General features: G+C 36.2%; 1 protein-coding gene across 1 annotated transcript; it reads left to right on the top strand.

Moving 5' to 3' along the window:
• Positions 1–1,132: 1,132 nt before the first annotated feature.
• LOC309818715 (heterogeneous nuclear ribonucleoprotein R-like) lies at positions 1,133–3,031 on the top strand (the record flags this gene model as incomplete). Its single annotated transcript, XM_082648613.1, is given in 4 exon segments — positions 1,133–2,101; positions 2,105–2,344; positions 2,347–2,415; positions 2,417–3,031. Coding segments are annotated over 4 exon segments (1,893 nt in total).
• Positions 3,032–15,154: the final 12,123 nt, after the last annotated feature.

A 15,154-nucleotide genomic window follows, 5' to 3' on the forward strand; every position in this document is an offset into this window, starting at 1 on the left:
AAGTAGAAATATATGTAAACTTATGATTAAACCACAGAAACTTACAGAGGAAGGTAAAAGAAGCACTCAATAAATTTTGTATAAAATATATAAATACATATGCATATATTAATATTCCTGTGTCCCTTTGTTCCTGGAAGGTGTATAATGACTGGAAGAGATAGCAATTCCTTCAAATTATGGAATATGGTTAGTACAAATTCCAATGAAATGCTCTAAAACTTGTATAATTATTCTAAGATTAATCTAGAAGAATAAATAGATGAGAATAGTAAGACCTACTTGAAAATATGCATTAGTCAAGGCATACTTACTTGATAATTATATTAAAACATAAAGCTACAATAATTAAAAAAGGAAGTTACTTGGGGATATACTTATGGAATTATTAAAGAAAAAACATTTATGATTCTAAAGTAAATGTTTTTCAGTGTGTTTGTGTTTCAACCAACAATATGATAATGAAAGCATTTCAAAGACATGGAAAGTGATCAATGGTTCAATAAATCATCATGTGAAAATCAAGTACTTTTTTTAAAAAGTAAGTTAAATATTTGTATTACAGTCATGCATAAAATAATTTTTCCATTAAACTCAGGACAATTATGCAATTATGTTACTTAATCCCAGAATGGAGAAGGAATTGCTAAGGTATAAAAGTAATGGGAAAAGTACAGATAGATATCAATATATAAGATTTTTATACTTCATGTAACCCTAAGGAAAAGCTAAAAATAAAAAAAAATTGGAGGGCTTCCCTGGTGGCGCAGTGGTTGAGAGTCCGCCTGCCGATGCAGGGGACACGGATTCGTGTCCTGGTCCGGGGAGATCCCACATGCCGCGGAGTGGCTGGGCCCGTGAGCCATGGCCGCTGAGCCTGCGCGTCCGGAGCCTGTGCTCCGCAGTGGGAGAGGCCACAGCAGTGAGAGGCCCGCGTACCGCAAGAAGAAGAAAAAAAAAAAATTGGAAATTTATTTACAACAAATTAAAAAGACAAAGAGGAGATCGAATCTCTGTCCATGATGGGGGAAAGGGGTGGCGCGCGTGCCATTTCTAGTCGTTTTCAAAGTGCCTCGCACTGATTCTCACAGGCCCAGCCACCGGCCCCAGCTCTGCCCCGCAGCATAATAAAATGGCTAATCAGGTGAATGGTAATGCGGTACAGTTAAAAGAAAAGGAAGAACCAATGGATACTTCCAGTGTAACTCACACAGAACACTACAAGACACTGATGAATGCAGGCCTCCCACAGAAGGTGGCAGAAAGACTTGATGAAATATTTCAGACAGGATTGGTAGCTTATGTCGATCTTCATGAAAGTGCCATTGATGCTCTCAGGAAATTTAATGAAGAAGGAGCTCTGTCTGTACTACAGCAGTTCAAGGAAAGTGACTTATCACATGTTCAGAACAAAAGTTCATTTTTATGTGGAGTTATGAAGACCTACAGGCAAAGGGAGAAACAGGGGAGCAAGGTGAAAGAGTCTACAAAGGGACCCAATGAAGCAAAGATCCAGGCCTTGCTTGAGAGGACTGGTTATACCCTGGATGTAACCACAGGACAGAGGAAGTACTGTAGTCCTCCACCAGACAGTGTGTACTCTGGCATGCAACCTGGAATTGGAACAGAAGTCTTTGTAGGTAAAATACCAAGAGATTTATATGAGGATGAGTTGGTGCCCCTTTTTGAAAAGGCTGGTCCCATTTGGGATCTACATCTTACGATGATGAATCCACTGTCTGGTCAGAACAGAGGGTATGCATTTATCACCTTCTGTGGAAAGGAAGCTGCACGGGAAGCTGTTAAACTGTGTGACAGCTATGAAATTCGCCCTGGTAAACACCTTGGAGCGTGCATTTCTGTGGCAAACAACAGGCTTTTTGTTGGATCAATTCTGAAGAATAGGACTAAAGAAAACATTCTGGAAGAATTCAGTAAAGTTACAGAGGGTTTGGTGGATGTTATTCTCTATCATCAACCCGATGACAAAAAGAATCGGGGGTTCTGCTTCCTTGAGTATGAGGATCACAAGCCAGCAGCACAAGCCAGACGCCGGCTGATGAGTGGAAAAGTAAAAGTATGGGGAAATGTAGTTACAGTTTAATGGGCTGACCCTGTGGAAGAACCAGATCCAGAAGTCATGGCTAAGGTGAAAGTTTTATTTTTGAGAAACTTGGGTACTACAGTGACAGAAGAAATATTGGAAAAGTCGTTTTCTGAATTCGGAAAACTTGAAAGAGTGAAGAAGTTGAAAGATTATGCATTTGTTCATTTCGAAGACAGAGGAGCAGCTGTTAAGGCCATGGATGAAATGAATGGCAAAGAAATAGAAGGGGAAGAAATTGAGTCTTAGCCAAGCCACCGGACAAGAAAAGGAAAGAGCGCCAAGCTGCTAGACAAGCCTCCAGAAGCACTGCGTTATGAAGCTTATTACTATCACCCTCCTCCTTGTATGCCACCTTCAATTAGAGGTCGGGGTCATGGTGGGGGGACAGGTGGATATGGCTACCCTCCAGATTACTATGGCTATGAAGATTACTATGATGATTACTATGGTTATGATTATCACGACTATCGTGGAGGCTATGAAGATCCCTACGACGGCTATGATGATGGCTGTGCAGTAAGAGGAAGAGGAGGAGGAAGGGGAGGACGAGGTGCTCCACCACCACCAAGGGGGCGGAGAGCACCACCTCCAAGAGGTAGAGCTGGCTATTCACAAAGGGGACCACCTTTGGGACCACCAAGAGGCTCTAGGTGTGGCAGAGGGGGTCCTGCACAACAGCAGAGATGCCGTGGTTCCCGTGGATCTCGGGGCAACCGTGGGGGCAATGTAGAAGGCAAGAGAAAGGCAGATGGGTACAACCAACCTGATTCCAAGTGTCGTCAGACCAACAACCAACAGAACTGGGGTTCCCAAGCCATCGCTCAACAGCCGCTTCAGCAAAGTGGTGACTATTCTGGTAGCTATGGTTACAATAATGACAACCAGGAATTTTATCAGGATAGTTATGGGCAACAGTGGAAATAGACAAGTGAGGGCTTGAAAATGATACTGGCAAGATATGATTGGCTCTAGATCTACATCCTTCAAAAAAAAATTGGCTTATCTGTTTCATCTTTAAGTAGCAATTTGCTGCCATTTGTATTGGGCTGAAGAAATCACTATTGTGTATGTATGCAAGTCTTTTTATTTTTTCCTCTTTTCATAAATGCTCTTGGATATTATTGGGCTTGCAGAGTTCCCTTATTCTGGGAGTTACAATGCTTTTATCCTTTCAGGCTTCATTTTAGCTTGAAAACAAGCTGAGCACACTGTTAAATCATGATTTTGCAGAACCTTTGGTTTTGGACAGCTTCATTTTTTGGATTTGGGATAGATTACCTAGCAGTATGGAGTATGCTGTAAATAAAAATACAAGCTAGTGCTTTGTCTTAGTAGTTCTAAGAAATTAAAGCAAACAAATTTAAGTTTTCTTGTATTGAAAAAAAAAGACAAAGAATTATTACCATTTATGCTTAAAGACTTAAAAACCAATGAGTAAGACATTCACCATTCCATTTAAATATACAAAAAATTTTAACAAAAATTTACATAGGCAAGGCCATAACTCTTCAATACGCAAACATTGAATGAAGATACTTTCACCCTAACAATAAAGAGAAAATTTAAGAGGACTTCCCTGGTGGTCCAGGGCTAAAGAATCTGCCTTACAATGCAGTGGACGGATGTGGGTTGGATCCCCGGTCAGGGAACTAAGATCCCACATGCCACGGGGCAACTAAACCCATGCGCCACAACTACTGAGCTTGCGCACCTTAACTAGAGAGCCTGAGTGCCACAAATACAGGGCTCACATGCCCTGGAGCCTGCGTGCCACAACTAGAGAAGAGAAAACCCGCATGCCACAACTAGAGCGAAGCCTGCGTGCTGCAATGAAAGATAGCATATGCCTCAACGAAGATCCCATATGCTTCAACTAAGACCCAAAGCAACCAAAAATAAATAAATAAAATAAATAAATAATAAATAAAATCTTTAAAACAAAAAAGAATAGTGCAATATTGGGGTTTGTTTTTTGTCCTAACAATTAATAAAACTATTCAATTAAATTTGGCCAGATTTGGTTCTGATGAATTGTGTCATTCTCTATAGGTGAAAGTGTAAATATCAGAAATATCTTGAAAGCAATTTGTCAAACTATTGTCAAGAGTCAAGAATATATATGCATTTTCATTTATTAATTTCATTTCTATAAATCTACCTTCTAGAGATAAGCAGTATGTTTACAAACTTTGTACATAGAATGTTTATTATGGTGTCAATCTTATAAGAGCAAAATATTGTTAGCAATTTACACGTAGAAAAGTATGATTAGTTTCATGTAACAAAGAAAGACAGATCTTTTTAAGGAATATTTTTCTGATACAAAAAAATTATCCTAATATAGTTTTAAATAAAGAGCCATCATGATCTTGATTTTTCATATGTATATAATGCAAAATTGAGATCATGATACTGTTTTATTTATATATGCTTTGAAACGTTAGATGGAGGCATGTTAACCTATTAACAGAAGTTACCTCTGGTTGATGAGAGAAGAAAAATTTATTCTTTATCTTTTCTCTATTTTCTAAATTTAATGTAGTGTCTTTTCCATTAGCTTTATAAGTTAAACACAGATGCGGACACAGACAGACAGATACAGATTTCTAAATGAAAGCACTGAAAAAATTGTTTTACTATTAATATTGCCCATTGAGATAATGAATCAAAAATTTAGAAATTTTACTTTGACACACACTTCAATTAAACAAATGAAGCATTTATCTTCTGTCTTTTGATGCCAAACATAGAATTAAATAGGATAGTTAGTAAAGGGATTCACATATTAAACCTTATACTATCTATTTATGAGTTCTAGTAAAGTTTACTCTGCTTATAGTTCCTCGCAACTGATTCAGACTTTATGACTATAGGAAGACTTTAAAAGTGTAGGAAAATTCAAGTTTTCATAAAGAAACCTTGGATCTCACCTTACCTTACCTAAGAAGCACCTTGAAGTCCTTGGGTCAAACTGCAGAGTTGGGAATTACTCCACTAGTGGATGTCAGTCCAGAAAACTCTTCCTAGAGGAAGTCATGGAGGGAAAAATATAGGAGAAAGGGGACAGTGTAGAGTGAAACCTTGACAAACTTTGAATATAACACCAGAAAGGGAAAAATAATAAAAACAAATAGAAAAGAATTTCTTGATAGATGGGATTATTTGTTTAAAAGATTATTTTATAAGAAGCAAAAAATCATTTTGAGCTTTGACCAGTGTGCCTAGTTCTTGTTTAGTTAGCACTCAATTAACTCAGCTGAGTTCTCAGAAGCTGGATTTACTATTTATTGATATTGCTTTAAAAAAAGAAAAACAAAGTCTTTGAAGTTACAAGGAATGAAGAAAAAATTCAAATGAAAACAAAATTACACCCTGAGTATTAGAAAATATGGCACATGTTTCCCTCAACTAGTGTAGTAGAATTTTTTTCACTGTATTTTAATCTTCCAATGGGTGTTGGACTCAAAATTATAGTATGCATAGAGGGAAAAAAGTAGAAAATCAGAACTTAGAGAGGAAACAAATTTTAGGTTTGTGTTTGCTAGCTTTTTTCTCATTAATCAAGTAAGTTATTAATGTTTAAAGAAGAGAGTTCTCTGACTGGCATTCAGAAGTCACAGAGAAATTCTACTGAAGGAAAAATAATGTTGGAAATTTTTTATTTGTCACTCCATCAAAGTGTTTCAAAGGTTAGGGGACTGTGTACTTTGCTTTTCTCCAAGTTAGCAGGATAATAAAGATTATTTTGTTTTTGCAGGTGTTTAAAGACATGATGCCAAAGACAAATTTTTCAACTAGAACCCTCAAGAAATGTCACTTCTCTGTCTTGCCAAGAAAGATCCAGCATTTCCTCTACATAAACATCTGCTGGGAATATTTTAAAGGCAAGTATTTTAAATAATGACGTTTGTAGCTTCTTGTCTTTAATAAGTTTGAAAAAGAAGGGAAATTAATTTGTGATACATTCCCTCCCAAAGCAACTTTTCTTTTTTTTTTTTTTTGCGGTATACGGGTCTCTCACTGCTGTGGCCTCTCCCGCTGCGGAGCACAGGCTCCGGATGCACAGGTTCAGCGGCCATGGCTCACGGGCCTAGCTGCTCCGCGGCATGTGGGATCTTCCCGGACCGGGGCACGAACCCGCATCCCTCGCATCGGCAGGCGGACTCTCAACCACTGTGGCACCAGGGAAGTCCCCAAAGCAACTTTTTTTCATTGACATGCATCAAATTGGATGATTAGAAAGTGAAAACATTAACATTATGTTAGGTGGAAATGGTTAAAACAGTCTGTATCAATCATACCTGAGAGACACTCATAAATCATGGGTTCCTTTTACTCCAGAAACTTCACCAGTTCATTGTTATGCTCACTAGTTTGTGGTAATTATACTATGTTTATATTTACATAAAAATTGGATTTCCTATTAAACAGAAAACCCCACAAAAGCGAGAGTCAGGGAAACATAAGTTAGCTATACAATATGAACAAAACAAATTCATTTGTGGTTAGAATGGAAACTTCATTTTGTGTAAACGAATGTAGATGTTTGGGGATAATTCTCTGTAGAAAATGCAAGATATATAGCCTGGCTCTTTAAGGTTCTAAGAAAGAGACACACACAGATTGCCTTTGTTAATAGGTATTTATTGCAATGATACATTAGGATGTAATTTCAGAAGTAGTGCTGTCTTGTACTCTGGATTACACTATAAAGAACTAGGGGTACTGCAGGCATCACGAAGTGGGAAAATGACTCAGTAAAAAAGTAGTTTAGTATCTTTCAGATTAGAAACTAAGTTCAAATAATCTGTCTTTTCTTCCTTTCCCCAACACTATTACTTCTTCAAACGACTAATTTGATTGATAGCTTTGTCACTATGACAAAAGGAGTACCCTTGTCATCAATAATTCAGACCAAATCACCTTAGGGTACTTATGTACCAGTCTCTAGGTGGAAGGTTTGGTTTCTCCTGTTACATGGAGTTTAAGAAATTAATGACTGACTCAATGAAGTACTCGTTTGGGCTCTTCTTAGAAGTTAGCAATGGCCATGGTTGATACAGTTCTCCTGGAGTTTTCTTGTAGCATGTTCAATAAATTAACAATGGAAAAAAGTGTGCAAGGATTCAGTGCATATGTCTTCAAATGGAGCTCATAGATGTCCCCTGAAGCTAAATTCAGAGACCGATTCTATACTAAAAGTTGATTAGTGATTAGGACTTCCAGAATGGTGGAGTGGAAGCTTGTAGGACCCTCTCCCCAGTAAAACAGCAATTTAACTGGTGAAAATGATAAGAAAACAATTTTTTGTAGTTTATGAAAAGTATCCTAAGGGCATACACAGACTGAGAAATATTTGTTCAATAAATCTGCTAAAACTCAGTAATAACAGTGACAGACTGTGTTGTTGAAGCCTCTGCCTGCTCCCTTAACCCCTCTTCCCTCCCCAAGCTCAATATTGGAGAAGGGTTACTGCAAGTGCTCTACTTTGGACCAGTGTGACCAAGAAGATGAACTATTCTTTGAAAGCATTGCCCAAACCTCCTACAGAATCATCAGCATGGAGCTTCACTGGAACAACAGTCTGAAATACAACTTTTGACCCAACAATGACTCTATAATAACCTATTCTTACCTAAGTGTAGCTCCCAGGAATCCAAACATAAAAATTATATCACAGTCATCCCTGGTAATCTGGAAAACTGTGTGCATGTTCAACGTTGTGCCCTTTCAGGAGAAATCAAAGATGATATTTCTAAGTGACTAGTCACTAGCTGAACATATGTTAAATAAATAAATAGATAGATAAACAAACAGACAAATAAATAAACTCCCTAAACTGTGGTAGCCACCTTCAAACCACATGTACATCCAATGGTAAAAGTTAAAATTGATCTGGCTAAGTGGGTTTAAATATAGCCTTTGATGAATAAGTTGTTTATGCTGATACAGGGCCAATGCCTAACTAGCCAGGCAACAAAATAAAAACAAGGGTTATAATCTGAGCAGGGACATCAAAGTTTCAAATTGTAGGGGAAATAGATTTGGCAAAATTAGTTCAGCAAGGTCATTAAACAAGTAAGCAAACAACCAGGCAAAAAGTAATAATAACCTCTGTCATGTGTGGGTGAGGGGAAACATTATATGGAGTTGCTAAAACACACAAAGTAAAATTTCAGTTTTCAAACAACAACAACAAATTGAGACCTACAAAGAAAAAAGGAAAGTGTGAATCAAGGACCAAAAAAGCACACAATGGAAACAGTTTTCGAAGAGGCCCAATTGTTGAACTTAGCAGACAAACACTTCAAAGCAATAATTATAAATCTGTTCAAATACTATAGTGAAATATGTTTCAATAATTAAAGGAAAGTATAATGATAATATCTTATTAAATAATGTATATCAATATAAGATATAGAAATGATTGGAAATAATAATCAAATGGAAATTCTGACATTAAAAGTGCAATAACCAGGGCTTCCTTGGTGGCGCAGTGGTTGAGAGTCTGCCTGCCGATGCAGGGGACACGAGTTCGTGCCCCAGTCTGGGAGGATCCCACGTGCCACGGAGCGGCTGGGCCCATGAGCCTTGGCCGCTGAGCCTGCGCATCCGGAGCCTGTGCTCCGCAACGGGAGAGGCCACAACAGTGAGAGGCCCGCGTACCGCAAAAAACAAACAAACAAACAAACAAAAAAGTGCAATAACCAAATCAAAAATTTACTAGCAGGGCCCTACAAAGCAGAAATAAAGAATGAGAAAAACTGAATATTAGTTCAATAGAGATCTTACAGTCTGAAGAATAGAGAAAAAGGGATGAAAAGAAAACCAAAAACAAAAGCAGAGCCTCAGAAAAATGTGGGATATCAATAAATGCACTAAAATTCACATAATGGGAATATGAGAAGTAAAGGACTGAAAGAGGCAGGGGAAATATTCAAAGAAATATGAATGAAAACTGCCAAAATTAGATGAAAGCTTTAAACATCACAAAAGATCAATGAACTCTAAGTAAGATAAAAGCAAGAATATATATTAACACTGAGACACATCATAGTCAAAATGTTAAAAGCCAAAAATATTAATAAAAATAAAATATTGAAAACAGTAAGACAAATGACACATATACAAGGAAATTATACAAAGATTAATGACTAACTTTCTATCAGAAACAGTGGAGGTCAGAAACAGTGCAGTGATATATTCAAAGAGCTGAAAGTGAAAATAATTGTTGACCAGTGTCATATATCCAACAAAATTACCTCTAAAGAAAAGGTGAAATAAATACCTCTAAGCTAAACAAAACCCAAGAAATTTGTTTCTAGAACCCCTGCTTTACAAGAAATACTGAAGGAAATTCTTCAGACTGAAAGCAAGTTTCAGCAGTCAGAAATTCAAATCCACAGGAAGAAAACAAAGAGCACTCAAAAGTATTATAAAAGACAGGATAATTGCCTATTTTCTCCTTTCTTCTCTTAACTCATTTAAAAAGAAATTAGTAAAACAATATGTAAACAATTATATTGTTGAGACAATAACATGTAGAAATGTAATATATTTGACAATAAAGGAAAAAAAAGTGGGTGTGAATAAAGCTGCACTGAAGTAAAGAAATGGTACTAGACAGTAACTCAAGTAAAAAGGTAGGAATAAAGAGAACCAGAAAGGGTAAAATAAGTCCCCTATTATTATATTGAGTCATTGTCATTTTTTTAATTTATCTCTGTTGATACTTGCTTTATATATTTAGGTGCTCCTGGATTGGGTGCATATATAATAAAGAGTATAATACCCTCTTCTTGTATTGATCCCTTTGTCATTATATAATGCCATTCTTTGTCTTTTGTTATAGACATTGCTTAAAGTCCATTTTGCCTGACATGAATATTTACCTCTGCTTTCTTATCATTTCCATTTTCATGAAATATCTTTTTCCATCCCCTTACTTTCAGTCTGTGCGTATCTTTAGCTCTGAAGTGAGTCTCCTGTAAGCAGCATATAGACAGGTCTTGTTTTTTTATCCAATCAGCCACCCTATGTCTTTTGACTGGAGCATTTAGTCCATTGACATTTAAAGTAGTTATTGATAGGTATGTACTTATTGCTATTTTATTACTTGTTTCATGGTTGTTTTTATAGTTCTCTGTTCATTTCTTCTTTTTGTTTCTTCCCTTGTGGTTTGATGATTTTCTTTAGCAGTATGGTTGTGTTCCTTTCTTTCTACTTTTTGTGTATCTATTGTAAGTTTTTGATTTATGGTTACAATGGGATTTATATATGTTTACCTATAACTCTATCGACTTGTTTTAAAATGGTAGTTATTTAAGTTCTAACACATTCTAAAAGATCTACATTTTTTATTTTCCTCCCTCACATTTTGTGTTTTTGAAGTCATATTTTACATCTTTATGTTTATCTCTTCACTGTTAATTGCAGTCATAGTTGTGTCTACCTTTTTTTTTTCCTTTTAATCTTTGTTGCATTTCTATCCACTAGTAACAAAGTATCAGAAATTGAAAGAAAAAAATTCATTTAAAATTGCATAAGAAGAATAAAATACGTAGGAATAAACTTAACCAAGGAGGTGAAAAACCTATACTCTGAAAAGTATAAAACATTAAAGAAAGAAATTGTAGTTCCTAGAGCAACCACTAAGCAAATAACACACAATATAATTAAAACTCATTAAGATATTTAAAATATTACATTAGAAAATAGTCGATTATAAGAGAAGGCAAAAAAGAGGAATAGAGGGAAAAACACATGAGTTAAATAGAAAACAAAACACAAAATGGTAGAATACATACAACCATGCTAAAACATTAAAGGTGAATAGATTAACACTCTAATCAAAAGGCAAATATTGTCATATTTGAACTATAGGAGACACACTTTAGATTCAAAGATGCAAACAATCTGAAACAACCTGCAAACTATGACCACAAAAGAGCTGAATACCAGAAAACAAAAAAGCCAAAAATGTTTCTAGAGATAGAGAAGGACTTTTATAATAATAAAAGAATAAATCCATCAGAAAGATATAACAAGTATAAACATGTGTGCACCTAAAAACAGAGCCCTCACATACTTGCAGCAATACTGACAGAATTGAAGAAAAATATAGACCACTCGGGCTTCCCTGGTGGCGCAGTGGTTGGGAGTCTGCCTGCCGATGTAGGGGACGCGGGTTCGTTCCCCGGTCCGGGAGGATCCCACGTGCCGCGGAGCGGCTGGGCCCGTGAGCCATGGCCGCTGAGCCTGTGCGTCCGGAGCCTGTGCTCCGCAACGGGAGAGGCCACGGCAGTGAGAGGCCCGCGTACCGCAAAAAAAATATATATATATATATAGACCACTCAATTACAATGTTTGGAGACTTCAGTATCTCATTTTCCAAATGGGTAGAGCAACGAAATCAGAATCTCAGCAAGGAAACAGAATGTTTGAACAACAATATAAACCAACCAGATCTCACAGAAACTCTGTAACCTCCACAGAGCAAGAGTGATATATACATTCTTCTCAAATGCACATTGGACATTTTCCAGGATATGCCAAATGTTTGGCCATAAAAGAAGCCTCAATAACTTTTATTTAAAAACTGAAATTAACACCAGAAGTATGTCTTCAGTCCACAATAGAATAAAAGTAGAAATCAACAACAGAAAGATATTTGGGAAATAAACAAATATATGGAAATTAGAGAATTCACAGCTAATTAATGATTTTGAGAAAAAATATCATAAAAAAATTTAGCAAATGTTTGATAGAATGCAACTGAAAACAACACATACCAAAAGGTATGTGATGCAGCTAAAACAGTGTTAGGAAGAAAATTTACAGTTATAAATGCCTATAATAAAAAAAGAGGAAAGATCTCAAATGAATAACCTAGTCTTCAACCTAAAGAAAATAGAAAAATAAGAACAAAACTAAGCACATAGCAAATATGAAGAAAGAAAATAATGATAAAAGAATAAATAAAGCAGAGAATAGAAAAAACAATCAAGAAAGTCAGTGTAACCAAATCTTAACTCTTTCAGAAAATCAACATAACTGATAAAACTTTAGCTATACTGGCCAAAAGAAAAACAAAGACTTAAATTACTAAAACTGGGAGTGATAGAGGGGACCTTACTACCAATCTTGAAGAAATAAAAATGAATAAAAGAGAATGTTATGTGTTATTGCATGACAACAAATTAGATGACCTAGACAAAAATGGGCAAATTCCTAGAGAAATACTAATCACTTAAACTGACTCAAAAATAGAGAGTATAAATAAATTTATAATGTAAAAATATTGAATTAGTAATAAAAAAATTCCTCCAACACCCCCCACCCCACCTCCCCACCCCCACCCCCACCCCCGCAAAGCTCAGGCCCAAATGACTTCACTGGTGAATTCCACCAAATGTTTAAATAAGTATTAAAACCAGTACTTCATAAACTTTCTCTAAAAATAGAAGAAGGAACACTTCCCAACTAATTCTATGAGGCCCTTATTACTCTGATACAAAAGCAAAACAATGATATCACAAGAAAATAATTTATAGACAATATTTCTTACAAATATAGATGCAAAATGTTCAACAAAGCAGTAGCAAACTGAATCTGGAAACATATACAAACAATTATAATTCAAACAATGTAGTATACCACATTAACAGAATAAAGGACAAAAGCTATATGATCATTTAATAGATGCAGAAAAAGCATTTGGCAAGATCCAACAGCCTTTTATGATAAAAATGCACAACAAATGGGAATAGAATGGAACTTCCTCACACTGATAAAGGACATCTATGACCAACCTAAGTAAATTGATAATTAATGGTGAAAGACCAAACACATTTCCTTTGAGATCAGAAACAAAAAAAGGATATCCACTCTCACCTTTTCCATTCAATACTGTGCTGGAGGTTCTAGCCAGGGCATAAGGTAAGAAAAAAATAATAAAAGTCAGCAAATTGGAAAGAAAGAAGTAAAACTATTAAAAAATCAACACTATTAGAACTAATAAGGTCAGCAAGGTTGCAATACAAATGATTAATAAACAAAAATTAATTGTATTTCCATACAATTGCAGTGAGTACTCTGAAAATGAAACTAAGAATTGGCGATTTGTACAAAGCGTGCTTATTAGGAAAGAAATATCAAGGTCCTCATGAAAGTCATCGGTAAATGTTATATACATATAATATATATATTATATATATAACATTTACAAAAATATTATAACACATTCAAATATACACACACAAACACACACCTGTTGTTTCATTATGTTAAATGAGAAAATGAGAAACTCATGCTGAGGTCGAGTATAGCTATTCTAATATATCTGGAAAATTTGCATATGATTTTGGAAATTTAGTACCCAGATCAGTCTGTATATCCTTTGGGTTAGGATCTAATTTGGGTTAAGAATTTGAAAAATACATTATATTCCATTCCACACATATTTGACAGAACAATGTGTTAAAACACAGCTTGTACCTGTTTAGAAGTCTTAGTGTTTGTAAAAGTTCCAGATTTAATGCCCAAGTGGAAATAGAGTGACCGAGAATTCATTCTATACTCATACAGGAGAACTCTCCATCGGAGTGATCGGTATACTGTGGCAGAGAGAACTTTTTTTTTTTTTTTTTTTGCGGTACGTGGGCCTCTCCCGCTGCGGAGCACGGGCTCCGGACGCTCAGGCTCAGCGGCCATGACTCACGGGCCCAGCTGCTCCACGGCATGTGGGATCTTCCCAGACGGGGGAACGAACCTGTGTCCCCTGCATAGGCAGGTGGACCCTCAACCACTGCACCACCAGGGAAGCCCAGAGAGAACTTTTTAAAAAAAGGATCAGATCAGGTCTTGCTACTCCTCTGCTTCCAAACATCCAATGGCTTTTCATCCCACTGCAAATAAAAGTGAAACTCCTACTCTAAAGCCATGTACGACCTGACCCTGCTTCCACTGTGGATTCCCTTCTTTTCTAAAAAGGTTCTGTATGTTCAGCCACACTGGCCTTCTCCCAGTTGCTAGCACTCACCAAGCTTATTCTTTCCTTGGTTATGTTTTTTCCCACCCCTGGAGTGGTCCTTGTAAAGACCCTCTCATGGTTCTCTGACGTCATCGAGGTCTTTGCTTAGACATGCCTGTCTGTCCTCCATGCTCTACCGGAAATAACTCCCACTTCCGCTCACTTATTGTCTCTTTGACCTTCTTTCCTTCCCTTCAAAGCACTTACTACTACCTAAAATTATATTATATACGTGTTTATATACTTAGTTATTTGCTTATTTATTTTCTCTCTTCTTCACTAGAATGTTTTCTCTTTGAGGGCATGGATAATTTCTATTTTGTCTAGTCTTCAGACCTAGAGGAGAGCCTGGTACATAATAGACACTCAATAAATATTTGATGAATGGATTGAATTCTGATTTTAATCTGTGATTCTGTCTAGTCTATCGCCTATGAACAAAGAATCAAGAGGTTAACTATTCTTTTTTCTTTGATTTGACAAGCTATATTTTCAATGAATCACATGAAAACCTAAGATCAGTGAGACACAAAATTAGAAAATATCTCTTGGAAATGGATCTAGTATTGATTTTTGGGTTAAGAAAGTTCCAAAGAAAAGGTTCTGGTAGAGAAATGAGAAATTTCATAACATGAGTAGTGTTCTCCTTACTATGAAGTCAAATCCATTTCGTTATTGCTTTTATGCCAGAGAAATACAGAAACCAAAAAAACTAAAATAATAAATTCTACAAAAAGACCCACAAAATGTGTTTTATTAGATTACATATGTGTGTATAAATGTATATTCATTTACCTATGTACACAAGTACATACACACACATATATTATATATTATGTATATATTCTGAACACAGTTGAAGACATGGTATTATAGTTCTTAGTTCTGACAGTGAGTCAGATACATCTGGTCCAAAATTATTTAACTTCAGTGAGACTGAATTGGTTTTTCTTTAAAATAGGGATCAAGCCTAATTCACAGGAACGGTGTAGGGGCTAAATGCAACAGTAAATGTT

Source organism: Grampus griseus (assembly GCF_964374135.1).
Source record: "Grampus griseus genome assembly, chromosome: 2".
NCBI lineage: Eukaryota > Metazoa > Chordata > Mammalia > Artiodactyla > Delphinidae > Grampus > Grampus griseus.